Source organism: Mobula hypostoma, chromosome 9 (genome assembly GCF_963921235.1).
Source record: "Mobula hypostoma chromosome 9, sMobHyp1.1, whole genome shotgun sequence".
Classification (NCBI taxonomy): domain Eukaryota; kingdom Metazoa; phylum Chordata; class Chondrichthyes; order Myliobatiformes; family Myliobatidae; genus Mobula; species Mobula hypostoma.
Genome location: NC_086105.1, coordinates 125,921,802 through 125,946,476, shown reverse-complemented (window position 1 = coordinate 125,946,476; position 24,675 = coordinate 125,921,802). Strand labels below are relative to the sequence as shown.

The 24,675-nt window shown below is 41.0% G+C and overlaps 2 protein-coding genes across 7 annotated transcripts in view; one reads left to right on the top strand and one right to left on the bottom strand.

The window, feature by feature from the left end:
* The window catches only part of cep20 (centrosomal protein 20), a 41,273-nt gene extending 20,364 nt beyond the window's left edge, over positions 1–20,909 (bottom strand). Inside the window, exons 1-2 of one of the 5 annotated variants that reach the window (XM_063059075.1) lie at positions 20,829–20,909; positions 18,235–18,382 (exon numbers count right to left, since the gene is read on the bottom strand). Coding sequence is in view for 2 of the 5 variants with exons in the window: in XM_063059072.1 (XP_062915142.1) it covers positions 2,171–2,198 (28 nt within the window). In the remaining 3 variants the exon portion in view is untranslated. Of the gene's footprint in view, positions 1–896; positions 1,007–1,804; positions 2,245–18,234; positions 18,383–20,828 lie in introns of those variants that run through there. The other 4 variants (XM_063059072.1, XM_063059074.1, XM_063059073.1 and 1 more) reach the window with 4 other exon arrangements.
* abcc1 (ATP binding cassette subfamily C member 1 (ABCC1 blood group)) overlaps positions 20,889–24,675 on the top strand; it is a 120,744-nt gene continuing 116,957 nt past the window's right edge. For both annotated transcript variants that reach the window (XM_063059071.1, XM_063059070.1), the window contains exon 1: positions 20,889–21,026. In XM_063059071.1, coding sequence (XP_062915141.1) covers positions 20,985–21,026 — 42 coding nt within the window. In that variant the 5' untranslated portion in view covers positions 20,889–20,984. The remainder of the gene's footprint in view (positions 21,027–24,675) is intronic.

Genomic DNA, 24,675 nt, shown 5'->3' with positions numbered 1-24,675 from the left:
TACACACTATTTTGACTTGGAAATCGATTGTTAGTCTTTCATTATCACTGAACTCAAATTCCTGGAATTCCCCATACACTATCACTACCGTGGAAGTATGTTCAACAAAGGCAGTGTATTTAGGGATGGGAAATAAATGCTGACCCTTGTAGTAATGTTTAGATCCCAAAAATGAATTTATAAAAATGTTTGCCTCTAATAAGTTTCTCACCAGAATAGCACCAGTCTCCAGAATAATGATAAACTGTTTAATCTATGTCACTTAGTCTCAGAAACTAAGTTCAGCACAAATTTATCATTGATCTGCAGTACACAGACAACATTTTTGTTTGTTCATTTGCATGCTGAGGCAATGGATCTTACAATTAACATCTCTAAAACTGAGTTCTCTATTGACCTGTTCAGCTGCATCATGCAGACTTCCAATAATAAAACCTGATTAGAATAGATGGACTGCTTCCCTACCTCAGAAGCTACCTACAATGAAGGCAGATATCAATGTTGAAATTCACCATGTCCTTCAGTCCGTCAGCACAACTGACTATCTGAAGAAGTTCTTGAAGCTCAATACCTCAAACCTAACAAGGCTCGTGGTCTACTGGAAAGCTGCAATTCTTCCCCTTCTATACACTTCAGCTTACAACAGCAATTGAGAACAGTAACACTACTTCCACAAAATTCTCCAAATCCAATGGCAGGGTAAGTGAACCCAGGCATTACAACTATAATTACATTCAGAAGGTACTTGGTCAGGTGACCCTTGGCCAAATGGCCACAGGCCCTTCTCCATTTCACTATCAATATCGGTCTTCATTGATAGGTGACTTCTGAAGCACAGTAAATCTGACTCCTGTTGCAGGCACTATATTCTGAGCTCAGTAATGGCAAGCAATTACCTTGTAGACAGAGGAAACAATTCAGGTATTTTCAAAGCCTCCTTGAAAATCTGCGATACTCCCAACCAACATGTGGTAACCATTGTCCAATGAATGCTCCAAATGGAGGAACATCGAGAACCTTCAATCCTAGCATGGAAGGAAGAATCTACCTACCCACCCACCCATTTGTTGCTGGGGATGCCATAGTGGCCTCATCAGTCAACTTAATTTTATATGTGCAATTTTGTAAGTAGGAAAGTTAACGAAAATTATCAGAAAATGATTCCTATTATCATTTGAAACACCTGGGCTTGATAAATATATGATTTTGGAAAACATAGACATTGTTTTAGTAGCATCTAAACAACAGTCAACTCAGTTCCGATATAGATATCTGCAGAGAATTGTTATTATAACTTGTGCTTTAATGCCGCATTTGAAAAACCTCACACAAGTTCTTTTCAAGCTATCTTAGTTAAAATGGCATATACAGGACATTCAAAACTTTTACAAAAGCAACTTCTTGAAGGTTTGTGTTAAACTGAAAACATTATATTCTAGGCATTGTGTCAGATAGGTTCCCAAGGAGAACAGGAAGGTTTTAAATTGGGCAGAGTTCAAATAGTGCCGAGCAACTAAACAATCAGTTTTACAATTATGACACTATACAACAGCTTCAAACATTCAGAAGGGAATAAATTACTTTCAGATCAAATGAAAATTTGGACGAAATACATTTGATAGCGGCAATTTAGTAAATGCAGATAGATTTCAAACAACCGCAAAACCTACAACTACAAAGGTAAACATTTTTACGAGTGCGAATGCAGTGTAACAAGGCATTAGAGAAGGGTTATTATTCCTGAAAGACTGAAGCCTTTAGTTCTGGCCAATAGCATAAATTTCTGCTGGTATCCAATTCTGACCTTTGCGTACATTTATACATCCTATTGTGTGTGGCCTGTTGTCTTCAGTTGTTTGGACCCTATACAACTCTGTCCGTCGCCACCTCCCTGGCTTGGTGAGCCGTAGACGATCTCAGTTTTGTGGGTACTGTGGTCATGCTTCTGCGTTGGCGGGTTGTTCATCACTTTGTTGGTACACTGCCAACACTTGGTCCACCGTTCTCAAGGGTCCAGGCCGGGCTTCTGAACAGAATGAAGCCGGTTCACAATCCCGCCTCCGGATAGCCGTCCTTCACAACCTATTGACTTTGCCAGCACTGCGTGATCTTTCACAGCAACCATCTTCCCGCACATGATTTCAATCCAACACCAGTTGCTGACACCTACCGGCCTTTAGCTCGCTAACCGTCGCCATTTGCCCGCCTGCGATCCCGCCACGTGACCACCCCAGCGCCCGGATGTTCAGGACTCCGTTGCCATGGTAGCAGACCGCATCCGCAGATTTTCCCTTGTTTGTAGTTAATTGTAGCAGCGAACTTTCAGGAGGGCAGTGTTGTGCAAAAGAGACTAAACTCTCAGCAGTCAACATCGAAATCGATGGACAGCCGAAGAAGAAGAGTTGTGCAAAAGACATAAAGTAGAATAGTCGTCAGCCACTGTTACAATATTGTGCCAAAGAAAGCCTCCCTCTGGCTCACATGGGAATTTTGTTAAAAATATTGTCTTTTACTCAATAAACCAGCTTGTTTAATTACGTAGTCTTAGCTGTTGGATTCCTGAGCATTGCATGTCTTCAAAGTTTCAAAGGTTCATTTTATTTTCAAAGAATGTATGCAGAATACGGATCTGAGATCTGTCTTCTCCAGATAGCTATAAAATTCAGAAAACCATAGAAATAGTTGAAAGACATCAATTCCCCCCCCATGAAAGGAAAATGAACAAAAAACGGCAAACCCCAAACCTCCCAACCCCTCCCTAGCACAAAAGCTAACAGATCACCCACATGGAGATCTGAGGGTGAACTAACACATCGTCCACAGCAGGAACATCAAACACCAGGAATGGGAATTGGAATTAAAATGGTTGGCCATTGGGAAATGCCGCTTGTGGCGGATGGTGAGGAGGCGCTCGAAGAAGCGGTCCCCCAATTTACAAAGTGTCTCATCAATGTAGACGAGGCTGCATCGGGAGCACCGAGCGCAGTAGATGACCCCAGCAGATTTGCAGTTACTATTATAAAAGTAATTATTATTTTCTTTTATTTTATTTTAGTACTTGCACAAGTTTGTAGCCTTTTGCACTTTGGTTGTTTGTCCACCTTGATTGTAGTTTTTCATTGATTCCATTGCATTTCTTTTGTATTTACTGTGAATGACCACAAGAAAATGAATCTCATGGTGACATATATGTAGTTTGATAATAAATTTACTTTGAACTTTGGTAAACCTCTTCTGTACCCTGTCCAACACCTCCACGAACTTCCTATTGTATGGTGACCAGAAAAGTTCTGTGCAGCTGCAATATGATTGCACAGGTTTTATAACAGGGGTTCCCAATGTGGGGTCCACAGACCCCTTGGTTAATGGCAGGGCTCCATGACATAGAAAAGGTTGGGAACCCCTGTTGTATATCAATACCCTGACCCACGAAGCCAAGTGTGCCTTATTCCGTCTTTAAAATCCCATCTACTTGCGTTGCCACTTTCAGGGATACCAGTTGCAAATGAAAATACAAATGTGTTTTGCTTGATTCTTTGTTTTATGGCTTAGTGATATTGTGACATAATCTTTCCTTAATCATAAGCTTTGAATTAGAGGAGATCTCAGGAAGAACTTCCTCCACTCAGAGGGTGGTTGGAATATCCTGTTTGAGAGGGCAATGGTGGTTTATACTCACACAAGTTACTTGACAAGCATTTAAAAATCACCATGACATAGAAGATTACAGACAAAGTGCTGGTAAATGTGGTTGGTATAGATGTGTACTTGATGTTCTATAGAACACAAAACATAGAAATTTACAGCACATTACAGGCCCTTGGATGCTGACCACGTAACCTACTCTAGAGACTGCCTAGAATTTCCCCAGCACATAGCCCTGTATTTTTCTAAGCTCCATGTACCTATCTGAGGCTCTTAAAAGATCCTATTGTATTCGCTTCCACCGCCGCCACCAGCAGTGCGTTCCACACACCCACCACTCTCTGTGTAAAAAACTTACCCCTGACATCCCCTTGATACCCATTTTCCAAGCACCTTAAAACTATGCCTCCTCCTGTTAGCCACTTCAGCCCTGGGAAAAAGCCTCTGGCTATCCACACGATCAATGCCCCTCATCATCTTATACACCCCTATCAGGTCACCTCTCATTCTTCATCGGTCCAAGGAGAAAAGGCCAAATACACTCAACCTATTCTCATAAGGTACCTCCTCCAATCCAGGCAATATCCTTGTAAATCCCCTCTGCACTCTCTCTATAGTATCCACATACTTCCTGTAGAGAGGTGACCAGAACTGAACACAGTACTCCAAGTGGGGTCTGACCAAGGTCTTATATAGTCGTAACATTATCTCACAGCTCTTAAACTCAGTCCCATGGTTGATGAAGGCCAACACACCATATGCCTTCTTAACAACACTGTTGACCTGCACAGCATCTTTGATTGTTCTATCGACACAGACCCCAAGATCTCTCAGATCCTCCACACTGCCAACAGTCTTACCATTTATATTATATTGTCTTCAGATTGGACCTACCAAAACAAACTGCTTCACACTTATCTGGGTTGAAGTCCATCTGCTACTTCTCAGCCCAGTTCTACATCCTATTGATGTCCCGCTGTAACCTCTGACAACCCTCCAGACTATCCTTGCATGGGGTACTTTCGCTGAAATCCATATACACTATATCTACTGCTCTACCTTCATCAATGTTTTGTTACATCCTCAAAGAATTCAATGAGGCTCGTAAAGCACGAACTGCCCTTGACAAAGTCATGCTGACTATCCCTAATCAGATTATGTCTCTCCAAATGCTCATAAATCCTGCCTCTAAGGATCTTTAGGGCATCAAGGGTTATGGTGAGAAGGCGGGGGAGTGGGACTAAATGGGAGAATGGATCAGCTCATGATAAAATGGCGGAGCAGACTCAATGGGCCGAATGGCTGACTTCTGCTCCTTTGTCTTATGGTCTTATCTTTTCCAACAACTTGCCCACCACTGAAGTCAGAGTCACTGGTCTATAATTTCCTGGGTTATATCTACTTCTCTTCTTGAACAAGGGAACAACTTTTGCAACCCTCCAATCCTCTGGTACTTCTGCCATCCCTATTGATGACGCAAAGATCATCGCAAGAGGCTCAGCAATCCCCTCCCTCACTTCCCACAGTAGCCTGGGGTATACCTCATTCGTTCCTGGAGACTTATATAACTTAATACTTTTCAAAAGCTCCAGCACATCCATTTTCTTAATGTCTGTATGCTCAAGCATTTCAGTCCGCTGTAAACCATCCCCACAATTGCCAAGGTCTTTTTCCCTGGTGAATACTGAAGCAAAGTATTCATTAAACACCTCCGCTACCTCCTCCGACTCCATGCACACGTTTCCACTATCGTACCTGGTTGGTTCTATTCTCACACGGCTCACCCTCTTGCTTTTCACTTACTTATGGAATGCCTTGGGGTTTTCCTTAATACTGCTCACCAAGGCCTTCTCATGGCCCCTTCTGGCTCTCCTAATTCCATTCTTAAGCTCCTTCCAAGCAACCTTGTAATTTTCTAGAGCTCTAACAGTATTTAGTTTCTTGAACCTTTCGTAAGCTTTTCTTTTCTTCGTAACTAGATTTTCTACATACCTTGTACACCATGGTTCTTTAACTCTACTTTTCCTGCCTCAATGGAACATACCTATGCAGAACTCAATGCAAATGTTCCCTGAACACTTGCCACATTTCTGCCGTGCATTTCCCTGAGAACATCTGCTCGCAATTTATGCTCCCAAGTTCCTGCCCAATAGTATCATATTTCCCTCTACTCCAAATGAATGTTTTCCCAAATTGTCTGCACGTATCCCTCTCCAGCACTATGGTGAGGGAGATAGAGTTGTGGTCACTACCTTCAAAATGCTCTCCCACCGAGAGATCTGAGACCTGACCAGGTTCATTTCCTAATACCAGATCAAGTACAGCCTCTCCTCTTATCTATCTACATATTGCGTCGGGAAACCTTCCTGAACACACCTAACCAACTCCACCTCATCTAAACCTCTTGCGCTAAGGAGATGCTAATCAATATTAGGAAAGTTAAAATCTTCCATCACAACTACCTTTTTATTATTCCAACTGTTCTGGAATCTGCTTCCCTACCCATTCCTTGATATCCCTTGTTACTATTGGGATGTCTATAAAAAAAACATGCAGTAGAGTTATTTCCCCTTTCTTGTTTCCGACTTCCACCCACACTCACTCAGTAGGCCATCCCTCCATGACTTCCTCCTTTTCTGCAGCCATGACACTATCCCTGATTAGCAATGCCATGCCCCCACCTCTTTTGCCTCCCTCTCTGACCATTTCGAAACATCTTAAGCCTGGCGCACTCAGCAGCCATTCCTGCACCTGAGACATCCAAGTCTCTGTAATGGCCACAACGTCACAGGTCCATGTATTGATCCACGCTCTAAGAACATGGTGGGTCGAAGCGTCTGTTTTGTTTTATACATCTTTAAATATAAAAGAAACATTTTTGTTTAGGATTGATATACAGGTTATATGTTGAACTGCTGATACTGTATATCGTTACATTCAAGAGGAAATTATCGAAAGACTTCATCATGCTGGTACAAATCTTTCACATTAACGGTTTAGATGTTAAGTTATAACTATTCTTAAACCCCTTTTAAGAAGTTTCATCATGTCCTGACAACACACAGAAAATTGTGGAGGAACTCAGCAAGCCTGAAGGGTTTCGGCCCAAAACGTCGGTTGTGTTTTTTTTCCCCCCACGGATGCTGCCTGTCCTGGTGAGTTCCTCCAGCATTTTGTGTGTGTTGCTCGGACTTCCAGCATCTGCAGATTTTCTCTTGTCCATCATGTCCTGAATACCTTGGAAGATGAAGTTCTGGCTTGCAGATAAGACATTCTGATATTGATGATATTTTCATTGACATTATTTTAAATAAAAGTCCCTGCGAAAATGTAGAACAATAATATAATGGTACCTTGTTGACACATAGGAGCGATAATGGGATCATAAAAGGGGCCATTTTAGCACTATTTACAGTAAGATGTATAAACTGCTGCACTGAGAACCTCACAAACTCTTGCTCCTGTGGTGCTAGAAATCTCTATGCAAATATAGCAACAAATTTTTCCAATTCCATTCTCCCTGCAGAGTGTCTTCCTATGAGGGATGGAGTTGGACAGATTGAGACAAACAGTGTGGGACTAAAGCCTGCATCATGACAGATGTTGTGAGTGTGGGCCACCACTGCTGGAGACTAATAGCAGTTGCACTGAGTTGTCAGACCATTCAGATCTACGCTTTTTGGATATGATGAAAACTGCTGCCTCATTGTTTGTCTGCAAAGTTTTCCCCAGCCAGAAATTTCTCTTTGGGAACACCATGACCTAGATTAATCTTTGCAAAGACTTCGTTGGCTTTCAAGTGATTTGGAATAACCTGACAACACGATAGTTATTATCTAAAAGGTAAATAGTTCATTCATTAGCAAAATATAATTCTCCTTTGGGATGTCTAAATCATGAGATTTCTGTGTTAGAAATGTAAAGTTATAATTTAGCAGGAACTAAAGACAGGTTTGGAAAGGTGGAACTTGGATATTCTCTGTCCATCTGTTATCCAAATGATTAATAATAACTTATGTTTCATAGCTGGATTCATAAGATGAAAGATGGATTATTCATTCATACATTGACCGTTGCTGATTCCAAAGAAAAGTTCAGAATTAAATTCCTAAAATAGTATTGTCAATACAAATATATAGTGAGAAGACAATAATAACATTCTAAATATCTTCTAAAATATTTCTTTATAATTATCATAGCCAATCTTGTCAGAATTTTCTGTTCATGCACTTTCCAGATTTGGGTGTTGCTAATTAACTCAACTATAGTTATCCAATGTTATCAGATTGTAAGAAAGGAAAAATAAATTTCCTTTGTAATATAATTTGTGTTACTTTAAATATTATGCCTTTGTATTTCATGAAATATTTGAGTTTATCTTATAATTTTCTATTTCCAGATGCTTAAGAGTGTAAGTCTTGTTTGAATTTTAGCACTCACACGTTTTGAACCTGCAGATTAAGTCTTCCAATTCCATTCCAGAGACTTAAGCATAGAATCTAAAAATGACACCAAAGTTATACACTGGGAGTACTGTCCGTTGTAGATACTTTCTCTCTGATGAGCTGATAAATCAAACTCCTGTCTAGGTTTTCAAGAAAATTTAAGGTATATCAGCAAAAAATAGCTTCCCCTCAACCCACATTACTAGCGTATTGCTGTTTCTAAGCATTGCTGTGTGATAAATTGTAGTTTTTAATTTTAGCTATTATTTTGTATATACGGAGATTGTGAAGCTGTTTTGCAAATGCAAAACTTTTCTTTATTTCTTTTTCCTCGCAAACAAATTCAAGGGCAAAATGTATGGAGGCAAAGAGGAATTGGACAGCTGGGGATACAGTTCAGTTCCCTTCAATACTATATACTTTTGAGTTTAGGGATAAACATGTGCATGTTCTGCCCTTTACACTAAAGGTATGCGCTTCTACCCTTAAAAAAGCTACCAAGTTCCCCGAATACAATTGAATGAATCACTATCTTTGGATTGTTTTTGATGGAATTTAATGAGGTACTTCAGAATAATATTCTAAGGTTGATTTGACAACATTGTAAATGGAAGTCTAAGAATCAAATACTTTTGAAGCTAGTACTTTAACAATCATTGATGCTCCCATCTTTCAACTAAAGGTAATGCTTATTTACATTTGAGATGGACACAGTGGCACACCTGTATTCCTGTTCGTTAATGTATATATCTAATCAGCCAATCATGTGGCAGCAACTCAATGCCTAAGAACATGTGGACATGGTCAAGAGGTTCATTTGATGTTGAGACCAACCAACAGAATGGGGCTGAAATGTGAACCAAGTGGCTTTGACCGTGGAATGACTGTTGGTGCCAGAAACGGTGGTTTGAATATCTGAAAAACTACTGATCTCTGGGGATTTTCATTCACAACAGTCTCTAAAGTTTATAGAAAATGGTGTGAAAAACAAAAAAAAAAATCCAGTGAGCTGCAGTTCTGTGGTGAAAACACTTTGTTAATGAGAGAGGTCAGAGGAGAATGGCCAGATTGGTTCAAGCTGGCAGGAAGGAGTCAGTAGCTCAAATTACCACGCATTACAGCAGTGACTATTTAAAGAACATCACTGAACACACATGTCGAATCTTGAACCTGACAGGCACAGCAACAAAAGACCATGAACATATACTCAGTGGCCACTTTATTAGGTACAGGAGTGACCAAATAAAGTGGTCACTAAGGGTAGTTAAGGCCACCAGTAAATATCTCTGGTCATTAAATTATTTGCATTCAGATAATTTGTTAGTACTTTGAAAAAATACATAGTCTGGTCAATATAACTGGAATAGAGTCAACTAGAAACCTGTCACCTTAGGCTGAAACAACTTCCCTATGATTGTACTTATGTTAACAACTTATTTTAAGGGCATATTTACTTTGGAGTAAATGAAAAATCAAGTTACCACCTAAAAAATGCTGCCCATCCTTTGATCAATTTTAGTGGTTTAACCCCCAAATCTGGAGCCACATAGCCTCAATTTTGTCATCTCTGAGACAGAATTCCAGAACTTTCACCACACTGAGTGAGGAAATTTCTTTTCATCACGTTTTTTCTGAGCAGCGGCCAATCAGAGATTGGAAGCGTGAGAAGATGTAACTCACCGAGAGCATGGCAGTTCGGTGTTCTGAGCAGCGGCCAATCAACATCCAGGATTGATTACCAAGAACAAATTAAAAATAAGGCAGGGTAAAGCGGAGTGGGCATTGTTGGAGTGGCTTTTGTTGAGGGGAAGTTACACTAAAAGTGCAGGACACAGGAAACCGGGTGAAAGTCAGAAAGGGGAAAGAGGATAAACAGCCAGTACAGAGTACCCCTGTGGCCATCTCCCTCAACAACAGGTACGTATATCACTTTGGGTACTGCTGGGGGGTAGGGAGGGAATGACCTGGCAGAAGAAAGCCTTGCTCTGTGACTCAGAAGAGAAGGAGGTGAAGAGGTGAGCTGTGGATTCCATAGTTGGAAAACAGAAAGGACTTTCTGTGGATGAGAATGAGATTCCAGGATGGTATGTTGCTTCCCAGGTGCCAAGGTCTGGGACATCTTGGATCAAGTCCTTAGTATTCTTAAATGGAGCAAAAGCAGCCAGAAGTTCTCGTCCACATAGGTACCAATGATATAGGTAGGAAGAGTGACGATGTTCTGCAAAGTGAGTTCAGGAGTTAGGTACCAAGTTAAAGGGCAGGGCTGTGAGCTCACGATTGCTACCTGTGTCACGAGCTAGTGAGGCCAGAAATAGGAAGATAATGCAGTATAATATGTGGCAAAGGAGTTGGTGTAGGAGGGAGGGCATCATATTTTTGGATCATTGGGCTCTCTTCCAGGCAAGATAGAACCTGTACTGAAGGGATGGTTTGCACCTGAACTGGAAGGGGACTATTACCCTAGTGCGAAGGTTTGCTTGTTCAGCCTGGGGGCGGGGGGGGTGTGGCATTTAAACTAGAGTTGCAGTGGGGATGGAAACCAGAGTGCCAGAACATTTAGTGGAGAGGTTGTGGAGACAGATGTTGGTAAGGCCTCAGACAAAGACATGAATCAAAATGTTCAGCATGCTGCGACTAATGTTCTGAGCTGTGTATATTTCAATGCAAGAAGTATCATAGGAAAGGCAGATAAACTCAGAGCATCGATCAACACATGGAATTACGATGTTGTAGCCATTAGTGATACTAGGTTGCAGGAGGTGCAGGACTGACAGCTCAATATTCGGGGGTTTTGTTGCTTTAGACGCGACATAACGGGATGGATTAAAAGTTTGCAATACTTGATCTGCTATTAGGGAATGGGACAGGGCAAGTGACAGAACCTTGTGCAGGGGAACACTTTGCATTTAGTGATCATAATGCCATTAATTTCAAAGTAATGATGCAAAAAGATAGGTCTGGTCTGCAAGCTGAGATTCTACATCGGTGAAAGGCCAGTTTTGATGGTATCAGAAAGGATGTGGCAAATGTGGATTGGGATAGGCTGTTTTCTGGCAAAGGTGTACTTGGTAAGTGAGAGAATCCAAAAGCAAAATTTTGAGACCACAGGGCTTATTTGTGCATGTGAGAATAAACTGTAAAGATAAAATTTGCAGGGAACCTTGGTTTTCAAGAGAAAGGGAAGTTACAGACTGATAATTGAAGTGATTGTTTATCAGAGAGTGTCCTGAAGAAGGGTCTCAGCCCGAAATGTTACCTGTCTGTTTATTTCCATAGACGCTGCCCGAGCTGCTGTGTTTCTCCAGCAAGTGTGTTGCTTTGGATTTTCAGCATCCAGAATTTCTTTTGTTTGTGATTAATTCAGAAGTTAGTAGTATTGTTTACTGCCAGCAAGTCATCACTGTGCTTCACCATCGCCATCTTAAACCAGATTATTGTTGAATATAATTTCAGAAAGGTGTCTTTATTCATATTGAGTCATAGGATATGTAAACAGGCCATCTCGCCCACAATGTCCATGCCAACCAGGGACATTGTCTATATTAATCCCACATTCCAACACAAGGCCCTTAATCTTCTATGCTTTGACATTTCACATGCTCATCTAGACACTTTTTAAGCTCTGCCAGTAACCCAGTTTCAACCTATTTATCCCACAGTGCATTCCTGCTACTCATCACTCAGGTGAAAAGGTCGCATTCAAATCTTCTTCAACTGTTTCACCACTTAGCCTAAATCTATTATCAATTATCTGTTTTAAAAACCAACAAACTATTTTCCTTCCTAACTGCTGCACCTGTATGTTTTTTTTTAAATAAATTGTGTGCAAGGACAACCATAACATTCTCAACACCTTTCAATCTCTCATCATTTAAAAATACTCTTTTTCTCACTAAAATAGATGACCTCATATTTTTCCACAAAGGTGGCATTCTGTTTGATACTTACATTGCATTATGCATAAATACAACATAATGGCAAAATAAAATCAGTTCACTCAAACTTTCAGTCTAACAATTTCACAATATCAACTTTTTAAATAGTTGCTCTACCCTTGTATTTAAATATCCAACAACGCTTACATAGTAGTCATAGTCATACTTTATTGATCCCAGGGGAAATTAGTTTTCATTACAGTTGCACCATAAATAACAAATAGTAATAAAACCATAAGTAGTTAAATAGTAATATGTAAATTATGCCAGGAAATAAGTCCAGGACTAGCCTATTGGCTCAGAGCGTCTGACCCTCCAAGGGAAGAGTTGTAAAGTTTGATGGCCACAGGCAGGAATGACCTCCTATGATGCTTTGTGTTGCACCTCGGTGGAATGAGTCTCTGGCTGAATGTACTCCTGTGTCCAACCAGTACATTATGTAGTGGATGGGAGACATTGTCCAAGATGGCATGCAACTTGGACAGCATCCTCTTTTCAGACACCACCGTGAGAGAGTCCAGTTCTATCCCCACAACATCACTGGCCTTACGAATGAGTTTGTTGATTCTGTTGGTGTCTGCTACCCTGTAATTTGATTCTTGTAACAACATGGTGAAAGTTCCTCAGCTATTCCAGATAATTGGGATCTCTTCTGGGGGCAGGTGTGACCTGCACAAAAGGGACGGGTTGCACTTGAATCTGAGGGAGACCAATATTCTTGCAGGCAGGTTTACAAGAACTGTTGGGAATGGTTTAAACTAATATAGCAGGGGGATGGGAACCAAGACGATAGAGCTGAGGATGAGCCAGCAGGTTTGCAAGTAGATGATGGATGTAACATGAACATAAGGAAGGACAAGCCAATGATTGGGTACAAATACAGACAGAGTTAAATTGGACCACAGAGGCAGAATCCAAAAGGGCGAAGAATGCAGGACTGAAGGTGTTGTATTTAAATACGCGTAGCATTTGGAATAAGGTGGACGAACTCATGGCGTAATTACAGATTGGTCAGTATAATGTTGTAGGCATCACTGAGTCATGCCTGAAGGAAGACCATCGTTGGGAGCTTAACATCAAACGATATACTTTATATTGAAATGACAGGCAAGAAGGCATAGGCAGTGGTTTGGTAAGAGATGAAAAAACATCTTTAGAAAGAGGTAACAGAGGGTCAGAGAATGTTGAACCTTTGTGGGTGGAGTCAAGAAACTGCAAGGGTAAAAAAGCCATTATGGGAATCATATATAAGCCTCCAAACAGTAGTCAAGATGTGGGTTGAGATTGCAAAGGGAGCAGGAAAAGGCATGTATTAAGGGTAATGACACAATTGTAAAGGGTGACTTCAATATGCAAGGGGATTGGGAAAATTAGGTTGGTATTAGATCACAAGAGAGGGGATTTGTTGAATGCCAGTGAGATGGCTTTTTAGAGCAGCTTGTGCTTGAGCCTACTCAGGGAGAGGTTATCTTAGATTGGGTCTTGTGTAATAACCCAGACCTTATTAGGGAGCAATGTAAAGGAACTCTTAAGAGGAAGTGATCATAATATGATTAAATTTATGCTGCAATTTGAGAGGAAGAAGCACAAGTCACATGTCTCAGTATCACAATGGAATAAAGGAAATTAGTGGCTTGAGAGAGGAACTTGCCCAGGTGGACAGGAGGAGGATACTAGCGGGGATGACAGCAGAGAAGAGATGGCTGAAGTTTCTGGGAATAGTTCACAAGGTGCAGGATAGATATGTCCTACAGAAGTAGTTCTCAAATGGCAGGGGTAGGCAACCATGACTGACAAGGGAAATTAAAGGACTACATAAAAGTCAAGGCAAGGGCATATGAGGCAGCAAAAGTGAGTGGGAAGTTGGATGATTGGGAAGCTTTTAAAATCCAACAAAAGGTAACTATAAAAGCTATAAGAAGGGAAAAGATTAAATATGAGGGTAGCCTAGCCAATAAGATAAAGTAGAATACTAATTTTTTTCAATTATATAAAGAATAACAGGGAGATGAGAGTTGAAATTGGACCACTGGAAAATGACGCTGGTGAAGTAGTAATGGGTGACAAAGAAATGGCAGATGAACTTAATGCTACTTTGCATCAGTCTTCACTGTGGAAGACACCAGCAGTGTGCCAGAGGTCCATGAGTGTCAGGGAGCAGGAGTGAGTGCCACTGCTATTACAAACGGAAAAGTGCTAGGCAAACTCAAAGGTCTTAAGGTGGATAAGATACCTAGACTAGATGGACTACGTCCCAGAGTCCTGAGAGAAGCTGCTGAAGAGATAACGAATGCATTGGTCATGATCTTTCAAGAATCACTTGATCCTGGCATGGTCCCAGAGGACTGGAAGATTGCAAATGTCACTCCATTCTTTAAGAAGGGAGGCAAGTCAAAGAAAGGAAATTATAGGCTAGTTACCCTAACCTCAGTGGTTGGGAAAGTGTTGGAGTCTATTATTAAGGATGAGGTTTCGGGGTACTTAGAAACTAATGATAAATTAAGTCAAAGTCAGCATGGATTTTGTAAAGGAAAACTTGCCTGACAAATCTGTTAGTGTGTTTCATGGAAGTAACAAGCAGGGTGAACAAAGCAGAGACAGTGGATGTCATTTACATGGATTTTCAGAAAGCATTTGATAAGGTGCCACCTATTAGGCTGCGTTACAGGAAAGATACTAGCATGGATAGAGGAATGGCTGACAGGCAGGAGACAGTGAGAGGGAATAATGGGGGGCCTTTACAGGTTGGCTGCCAGTGACCAGTGGTGTTCCTCAGGGGTCGGTATTGGGACCACTACATTTCATATTGTTTGTCAATGTTTTTGGATGATGGAATTGATGGCTTTGTGGCAAAGTTTGTGGAAGACGCAAAGATAGGTGGAAGGGTAGGTAGTGCAGATGAAGCAATGCGATTACAGTAGGATTTGGACAAATTGGAAGAACGGACCAAGAAGTGGCAGATGGAATACAGTGTTGGAAAATGTATGATAAAGCATTCTGGTAAAAAAAGCAATCGTGCAGACTATTCCTAAATGAGGAGAAGGTTCAAATAGCAGAGGTGCAGAAGTACTTAGCAGTCCTTGTGCAAGATTCCTAGAAGGTTAATTTACAGGTTGAGTCTGTGGCAAAGAAGGCAAATGCAATGTTGTCATTCATTTCAAGGGGAATAGAATATAAAAGTAAAGAGATAATGCTGAGGCTTTTTAAGACACTAGTCAAGCCACACTTGGAATATTATCAACAGTTTTGGGCCACATATCTCAGAAAGGATGTGTTGTCATTGGAGAGAATCCAGAAGAGGTTCATGAGGATGATTCTGGGAATGAAGGGGTCAACATTTGAGGAGCATTTGGCAGCTTTGGGCCTGTACTCACTGGAATTTAGAGGAATGCAGGGGGGGGGGGGTATCTCATTGAAATCTACCAAATGTTGAAAGGACTAGATAGGGTGGATGTGGAGAGGATGTTTCCTCTGGTGGGGGTATCCAAAACTTGAGGGCACAGCCTCAAATTTGAGGGGTGACATTTTAGAACAGAGGTAAGGAGGATTTTTTTTAAGCCAGAAAGTAGTGAATCTGTGGATGCTTTGCCACAAACTGGTGTAGCCAAGTCCGTGGGTATATTTAAAGCAGAAGTTGATAGTTTCCTGATTGGTCAGGGCATCAAAGAATATGGTGAGAAGGCCAGGAGATATGGGGTTGAATGGGATCTGGGATCAGCCATGATGCAATGGTGAAGCAGGCTCGATGGGCTGAATGGCCTTATTCTTCTCCTATGTCTTGAGGACTTATTTAGGAAAAAAAACTGGTGGGCAATTTGATCTGTTATATATATGATTCTTCTGATACTGGAATTACTTAAACATTGACTGTGCCCAAACATGTGGATAGTAATTAAAATATTATGGAAAAATGCAACAGCTAGGTTTGATTATATTTGCTGTGAACATACCAGATATTTTTATCATACCAAATATGTTTTGGTTTGTATGGCAAACATGGCACTTTGCAAATTTACAGCCATTTTAAGAGTTAGTAAAAGTGCTACAATGTCAACCAAATTTTCTGTTGTATCTTATGTATAAATTATTTGAACACCATGTGGAGTTTTAAGTTGCAGTATTTCACAGATGTACAACTCTAGTACTGAACTGTAAAAAAAATGGACAATCTATCCTGCTATCCAGGCCCGTCTTAGACTTGTGATACCTCTTAGAAACATAGAAAATAGGTGCAGGAGTAGGCCATTCGGTCCTTTGAGCCTGCACCGCCATTCAGTACGATCATGGCTGATCATCCAACTCAGCACCCTGTACTTGCCTTCTCTCCATACCCCCTGATCCCTTTAGTCACAAGGGCCAAATCTAACTCCCTCTTAAATATAGCCAATGTACTGGCCTCAACTGTTCCCTGTGGCAGAGAATTCCACAGATTCACCACTTTCTGTGTGAAGAAGTTTTTCCTCATCTCGGTCCTAAAAGGCTTCCCCTTTATCCTCAAATTGTGACCCCTCGTTCTGGACTTCCCCAACATCGGGAACAATCTTCCTACATCTAGCCTGTCCAATCCCTTTAGAATTTTATACGTTTCAATAAGATCCCCCCTCAATCTTCTAAATTCCGGAGAGTATAAGCCTAGCCGATCCAGTCTTTCATCATATGAAAGTCCTGCCATCCCAGAAATCAATCTGGCGAACCTTCTTTGTACTCCCTCTATGGCAAGAATGTCTTTCCTCAGATTAGGGGACCAAAACTGCACACAATACTCCAGGTGTGGTCTCACCAAGGCCTTGTACAACTGCAGTAGTACCTCCCTGCTCCTGTACTCGAATCCTCTTGCTATGAATGCCAGCATACCATTCGCCTTTTTCACTGCCTGTTGTACCTGCATGCCCACTTTCAATGACTGGTGTACAATGACACCCAGGTCTCGTTGCACCTTCCCTTTTCCTAATCAGCCACCATTCAGATAATAATCCGTTTTCCTGTTCTTGCCACCAAAGTGGATAACCTCACATTTATCCACATTAAATTTCATCTGCCATGAATTTGCCCACTCACCTAACCTATCCAAGTCACCCTGTATCCTCTCAGCATCCTCCTCACAGCTAACACTGCCGCCCAGCTTTGTGTCATCTGCAAACTTGGAGATGCTGCATTTAATTCTCTCGTCTAAGTCATTAATATATAGTGTAAACAACTGGGGTCCCAGCACTGAGCCTTGCGGTACCCCACTAGTCACCGCCTGCCATTCTGAAAAGGTCCCGTTTATTCCCACTCTTTGCTTCCTGTCTGCCAACTAATTCTCTATCCACATCAATACCTTACCCCCAATACCGTGTGCTTTAAGTTTGCACACTAACCTCCTGTGTGGGACCTTGTCAAAAGCCTTTTGAAAATCCAAATATACCACATCCACTGGTTCTCCCCTATCCACTCTACTAGTTACATCCTCAAAAAATTCTATGAGATTCGTCAGACATGATTTTCCTTTCACAAATCCATGCTGACTTCGTCTGATGATTTCACCGCTTTCCAAATGTGCTGTTATGACATCTTTGATAACTGACTCTAGCATTTTCCCCACCACCGATGTCAGGCTTACTGGTCTATAATTCCCCAGTTCCTCTTTCCCTCCTTTTTTAAAAAACAGGGTTACATTAGCCACCCTCCAATCCTCAGGAACTAATCCAGAATCTAAAGTTTTGAACAATTATCACTAATGCATCCACTATTTCTTGTGCTACTTCCCTATTTGCTAATGATGGCATTGGAATCCTATGGCAGAAAAACCTATGAAGGTACAATATTTATTAACCATTAACAATAGCAATTCAATTTTAATCTCAAGATACAGAACATAAATCCCAATAACCAAAGGCAATTCTCTATAAAAACAAAAGAACTACCTCCAGTGTATTAAATTCAATATTGTACTCACTGGTATAGGGAGGATGCCCAGGCATAAGCGAGGATAGAAAAGGATATTGCCAATCAAGAGCAAATGCAAATATATGAACAAATTTTACCTTTGTCATTGAAACGTCAGTTATAATCGATGCTTGCACCCGGCTGGAAGCCTGAAAAAAGTTTATTTGTCACATATGCCAGGAAAGCACTAGATACTTCCACAAGTTTTGTCTTGTCAGGTCAATGTAGATAATGAGATGATTAAGTAGAAGTGTTTAAAACATCTATTTTATTATACCTACCTGTTCATAAACCATGCAGCTCTCCTTTTTTCCTTTCTACCTTTGCTGCAAATTCATCTACTGTTTTTCTGTTTGTGATCTGTAAGTCTGACTTCACTCTGACCAGAATATTCCACCATCAGCCTTGTTCCGCTAGGGCTACAGCGTCCTGCAAAGACACAGAATCCATATGTTGCTTCAAATTCTGTTGCCAGCTATTGAATGAAATTATTAGGCTTTAATTTTGTGTGTGATGGGCTAAGTATTTTTGATCTGAAGTTCCTTAATCAGCACTGATTAGATGTGTGGTAGATATCTGGAATGATAGCATTCATAGTCATTGTTTTAATTGAGCTTATGTTATCTTGTACCTTTCTCTTGTTTACATCAGCCTTTATTACTAACCTCCTTTGCAGCCTGGGTTTGCGGAGTTAACTTCTTTTTGGTCCTCTGTTTTCCTGTTGCTTTCATTTCTGGAGTTCATTGGATTGAGAGTGAGAGTAGTCTATAGGAATGCTATCATTCCTGGTTATCTACCACACATCTCATCAGTGCTGATTAAGGAACTTCAGATCAAAAATACTTAGTCCATCACACACAAAATTAAGATAGCAAGTTCTGATGTATGTGCAGCAATATTTGGGAAAAGAATCAGAGGCACCACAGAATGCTATCTTAATTCCAATAAGTATCTTCAGATCTTGCAATGTTATTATCCTTCAGAGTGAACATACTGTCGACAACATGAATAAATATGGAACATCGGATCATGACTACATGTTGGCCCTATTTTGATAATGATATCACAACCACTTTATTCTCAAATTCAGTAGATACAACACCTCAAGAAGTAGATACACCTACTCAAGAACCAGGAACTATTTATGTTTATACAATTCTTGAAGATACTATGGGGGATTAGCCAACTTTGTCTTAAACAGCAAATTCTTAAGCAACATTGTGACTACACCTTTCCTAGTACTGCAGTCTGAAATAACTCTAAGCAGTTCCTTCTTCTTCTTCTTCTTCACCAAATTGCTGATACCTCATTTTCACGTTCTGATCTGAAGCAGCCACTTGCTTTTAGCAACTTTGTTTGAAATGTTTTCCTGAAAATTTCTGGCTTCCCATTGCTCAGCTGATAGCTACTTCAACATTTCCCAAAAAAAAACCCACCTGAATTTGCAAACCCCCCAAATTTGCCTGCTAATGTGATTTATTTCATTTCAGCATGTTACAACATGAAGGCTTTTCACCTTTTAAGCTACATTTCCTGTGGTCTGTAAAATATAGCTTCTACATGTTGAAATGCAACTTTGCAAATTCTCAGTCTTTCTTTTTTCCCCTCAAATTGTTTTCAGTAACTAGCCCATTTGAGATGCATCTGTCTTCTTCTAGCTTGGGTTCTTGGTGCCTCCCAAGACCACCTAACCTGTGATCTGCTCAGATAGAGCGAGTCCAGCCTGAAATGAGTGACCTTCGGTTCAAGGTTCAAATTTCAAAAAAACTCAATCACTCAGTCTCAGTGACTTGCTTCACTTGACTTCCATGATTATCGACACATTCTGAACATTAAAAGAAACAAATTGCGACTGTGAAATACACAACACTGTTGGAAGTATGAAAAAAATACTGTACTGGAAACACTCAGCTATTTAATATTATAATTGGACAACCTGTCATCCAAGTTCGCCAGTTCTGTCACAGGCTGGAAAAGCTGGTTTTCTGAAATGGTTGAATTCAGCATTTCAGGCTCAAATTGCATGATTGGAAACAAGATATTCCTTCTAGAGATTACTTTGGGCTCAAAGTTCCATAATCTGGAGCTTTTTGCTTTTCAGTCTGTAACATACAAGGCCCTCTAAACTTACCCAGCACAAGAAAGATACTCAGCATTGAAATCGCTGCAAAATCTTCCAAATCCATCGCCGTCAGAACCTCTATCAATTCTGTATTACAATTAGTTATCTCCAATGACCACATTGCTTGTTTGCCCAAATAGAAGCCTTGCAAAGTAGGTGGATTGTTCATATTCTCAGAAGTCAAGAGATCTCCAAGTCAGAAATGAAACTATTCATGATGTTCTTGATTCATGAAAAAAATATAACTCTCCATTAACCTGAATCCCGGGCTATAGCATTTAAAAATGGGCACTTGGCATGACACTGAGAACCTTGAGTCTTTCATTTGGAGGCACATGGATACTCAACAAAAATGAAGCAGGGAATGCATTACTATACCTCCAAAACCACTTACGCATTCTATCAAGTACTTCTCGTCTTTCCTGCAGGCAGGGTCTCTGGGTCCCATCTTGACTTCATCAGTCACCACAGGACCTACAGAACTGGAAAGGAAACAAACCATCCTGGACCCTGAGAGACTGCCTAAGAAGTTACTTAAGTTACTGTTATTGGCTTTTTCCTGCTAGAGAAAATATGTTGCATGGTTTAATAATTACGTTATTAAATTAACACGTTATTACAAAAGTGTTATACTTCCTGTGAAAAGGTCTCGGAAGGTTATTAGAATGTACTTGCGTGCATGCGCAAATATTTAAAGAGCGTCATTGTAGCGTTATTTTGTTAGTGCGAAGTATTATTAGATCATCGTGCTACCTTGCCACTGCCAGGTTGAGGATTCGATTTCTGCTTTCTGCGGGAGAAGGTTAACTCCTGCGTCGTGGCTGCTTGGCGACACTGCAGAGCTTATGAAGGGTGGTGCTCTACGTGCATTTCTTTTAATAGGAAGGCGGAGGCGTTGTGTGAGGAAGCATGGAGGCTTTCTGCAGCAAGGGTCACGGGGATGTCTTTTGGGTGAGGCTCCTTTCTGTTTTCCATCATTACTATTCCTTTATTCTGTAACGGTTGGTTAATACCCTCGAGACGGTTGCCGAAGTGACCAACGGTGCCCTTTGCTTGTACGCCGTTTCCATCCTTAGGCTTTGTCGTCGGCTCGGCCTCGGCTCACTTGTCAGTTGTGGGACCAGTTGCGGAGGCTGCCGGCACCCCTGGGCCCCAGAACTCGAGCCAGGAGGTCCCGGTGGACACCACTTGCCGACTCATTTAAACTGGTGTTTGTCTGATTTAAGGGAACGAAATACGACCCGTTTCCTGAAAACTGCTGGTAATTAGCACGAACCCGGTTCAATGAAAATGCTATAATGGTACGCTGTGAAGATACATCCTGGAGTTGCTTACTCGATGGTGTCTGTGGGGGAAATGCCTAGTCATTTGGATGAACTCCTTGTAGGGGAGGGAAATTACAAAACGTTTGCTGATGGAGAATGGAAGCAGGGATTTCAAAATACGGTACTCAGCATCTTTGTTAAGACAGTACTCAGCAAAACCTTTCCTTATTCGTTTTAAATTGAGGTAATGAAAGACCTAAATCAGTCGCCCAGTTGTAAATCTTCAAGCCTGAATACCTTAGTCTAAAGCAGTGTGGAAGGTGTCAAAGTATAGAATCAGAAGGTCAGAAACTAGACTGTTGTGAAAAGGAAAGTAGTGTTGTAATGAAAGTACAGTATAAATGTAACACTGAAAATGGAGTGTGATTTGAAGAGGGGTGTGAATAGAGAGGGAATCAAGGAAGTGATTAAGAGCTTAAGGACGCAAAGACTATAGATGTTGGAATCTGGAGCAACAAACAACCTGCTGCCAATAACTTATCAGGTCAAGTAGCATCTATGGGAAAGAGGAATTGACATGTTTGGTCAAAATCCTGCGTCAAGATTCAGCCCTTTGTAAGAGGTTACCTGCTCTGGTTTGAAATGATAGAAGTAGAAGGACTTAATTCAAATTGAATAGGGACCTCACCATGTAGGCAGAGTTCTTCAGCTTTTCACCATATATAATAATATGGTAAGACCCCAGTTTATTGATAGTATCCTTTAATGTAAGTTATGGAAATGACAGGAAATTTCAGAGGTTCAGAGGACTGGGCACTTCCACTGAAAATGGATTGGAATATCATTTGCTTTTGGAATGTGGAAAATCACAGCAGCATTTTCTTTTAACAGAGGGGAAGAACAGGAAATGTGAACAATCAAGGGAAGTGACAATAGATGATGGTGCTGTTTTAATAAAACATTTAGGATGGGGAAGGACTAGTAGGGTGTTAACCTTGTGTAAGCAAATAAGCAGTTTAAATTGGAATCATGCTCATACCTGTTCCTCTGCTGTATTTTATGTTCCATGTTAAGCTACAGATCCCTAAAAATGAATGCACATATACAAAAATATGAGACCACAAAACACGGACAGAATTATGCCATTTGGCCCATCGAGTCTGCTCTGTCATTTCACCATGGCTGGTTTATTTCCCTCAACTCCATTCCCCTGCCGTTTCCCCATAACCTTTGATGCCCTTACTGATCAAGAGCCTATCAATCTCTGCATTAAGTATACCCAATGACTTAGGCTCCACTGCCATCTGTGGCAATGAATTCCAATATGTGCTGTGCTTCAGTCACTTCAGCTACACTACAAGATTTAATGAAAGAATGTAAGAAGGATGGTGAGTGCATATTTATGGTTGTATTTATTTTCTTGGATGCTCTGATTGCTTTATTTGCTAACATTATATCATTACTATTTATTCCCATCTTGAACTTAATTATTTTGTTTGCCGCCTTTTTCTATTTTCAGGGCAGGTGTTAGAAAATTGTACATCATATAGAAATGACCGAAGGAATAATTCTTTAACACCAAGTAGTAGATACGACATTAGATTTTGTTTTAGTGAGAAACTGATTTTTGCTTGCCAAGTGTATTGAAGAATATGTATTTGGTGGTTGTGCATTGTGTTAGAATGTAGACTTAGATCTAAAAAGAGCAAAGTCAAAAGACAGAATAATCTGCCTGCTTCTGTTCATGTGGCCTGGGGCAAGCTCTGTTTGAAATGGAGGATCTGAATTCAAAAATTCCCTCCAAACTTATCTCTGCTCCTTTTAATACAGTATCTTTGACGAAGCATTTGGTCATCTGCTCTCATAACTAAGTGACTCCATATATGATGCTGTTTGATATTGTTACTAGGTATGGTTTGCTACATTAAGGTATGCAAATTCAAATTATCTTTGGCTGCCTCTGCTAAATCCTGAACTTTTATCTTGCTCTGAAAATAATGGGCTTTCCCCAACGATTTCTCTCATTTTAGCCTTGATTCTCTCTGCCTTTTTAGTTTCTTTCTTATCTACCCTTGTGGTCTCGCTTGAGGGGAGATATAAGAGAAGCTGAAAGCAGAGATTGGGAATTGGCTGTTAGAAAATTGTCTAACACTCATTTCTTCAACTCAGTTTCAATAAACTGCTGGTTGTGTAACTCTCACAAAATGGTGGAGGAACTCAGCAGGTCACGCAGCATCTATGAAAAGGAACAGAGTCGACGTTACAGGCTGAAACCCTTCGTCAAGATTGTGTATCTTGTGGTTTCTATTCTAGCTAGTATTGGAATCGGTTTCTTCTTCTTGGATGCTGTCGCCCATTTTCTTTCTTTCAAATCTGCTGTCATAACCCCGCTCCTCAAAAACCCATGTACTTCTCTGTCCTTGCAAACTACTACCTAACCCCAACAAAACCTCCTTTATATTTTCCCAAGTCTTTGAATGCATTGTTTTAATCTCCTCACTTGCCTTGGCTCCAGATGTGTTTCTCCTCTTGCAACAGCATTCAGAAATTACATCCTCCAGCTGCCACAGTGGTGAACTATTCCTGGCCCCTCTACAACTTTTTATAGCTTGGGCTGTCCTTTGTCTTCACAACTTCTCTGTTTATATATCAGATTGGAGCCGTTATTGGCTAGTTCAACATGGAGTTTCATGCAAAGCTGTTCTTATGTTATCCGAGCCACACACATCAAAGTTGCTGGTGAATGCAGCAGGCCGGGCAGCATCTCTAGGAAGAGGTACAGTTGACGTTTCGGGCTGAAGGGTCTCGGCCCGAAACGTCAACTGTACCTCTTCCTAGAGATGCTGCCCGGCCTGCTGCATTCACCAGCAACTTTGATGTGTGCGGCTTGGATGTGTGTTCCTGACGAAGGGTCTTGGCCCGAAACGTCGACTGTACCTCTTCCTAGAGATGCTGCCTGGCCTGCTGTGTTCACCAGCAACTTTGATGTGTGTGGCTTGAATTTCCAGCATCTGCAGATTTCCCCGTGTTTGCTTATGTTATCTGCTTGGTGTACCTGATATTCCTGAAGGTGCCATGGTAGCATAGCAGTTAGTGTGACACTACTACAGCTCGGAGCATTCTGGGGTTCAATGCCGGTGCTGTTCTGTAGGGATTTTCTGTACATCCTCCCCATGAAATGTGTGGGTTTTCTCTGGGTCCTCTGGCTTCCTCCCATAGTTGTAAGACATACCAGGTAGGTTAATTGGTTGTAAATTGTCCTGTGATTAGATTAGGGTTGATTGGGTTTGCTGGCGGTTGCTGGAGCAGTGTGGTTCACGAGGCCTACTCTGCGC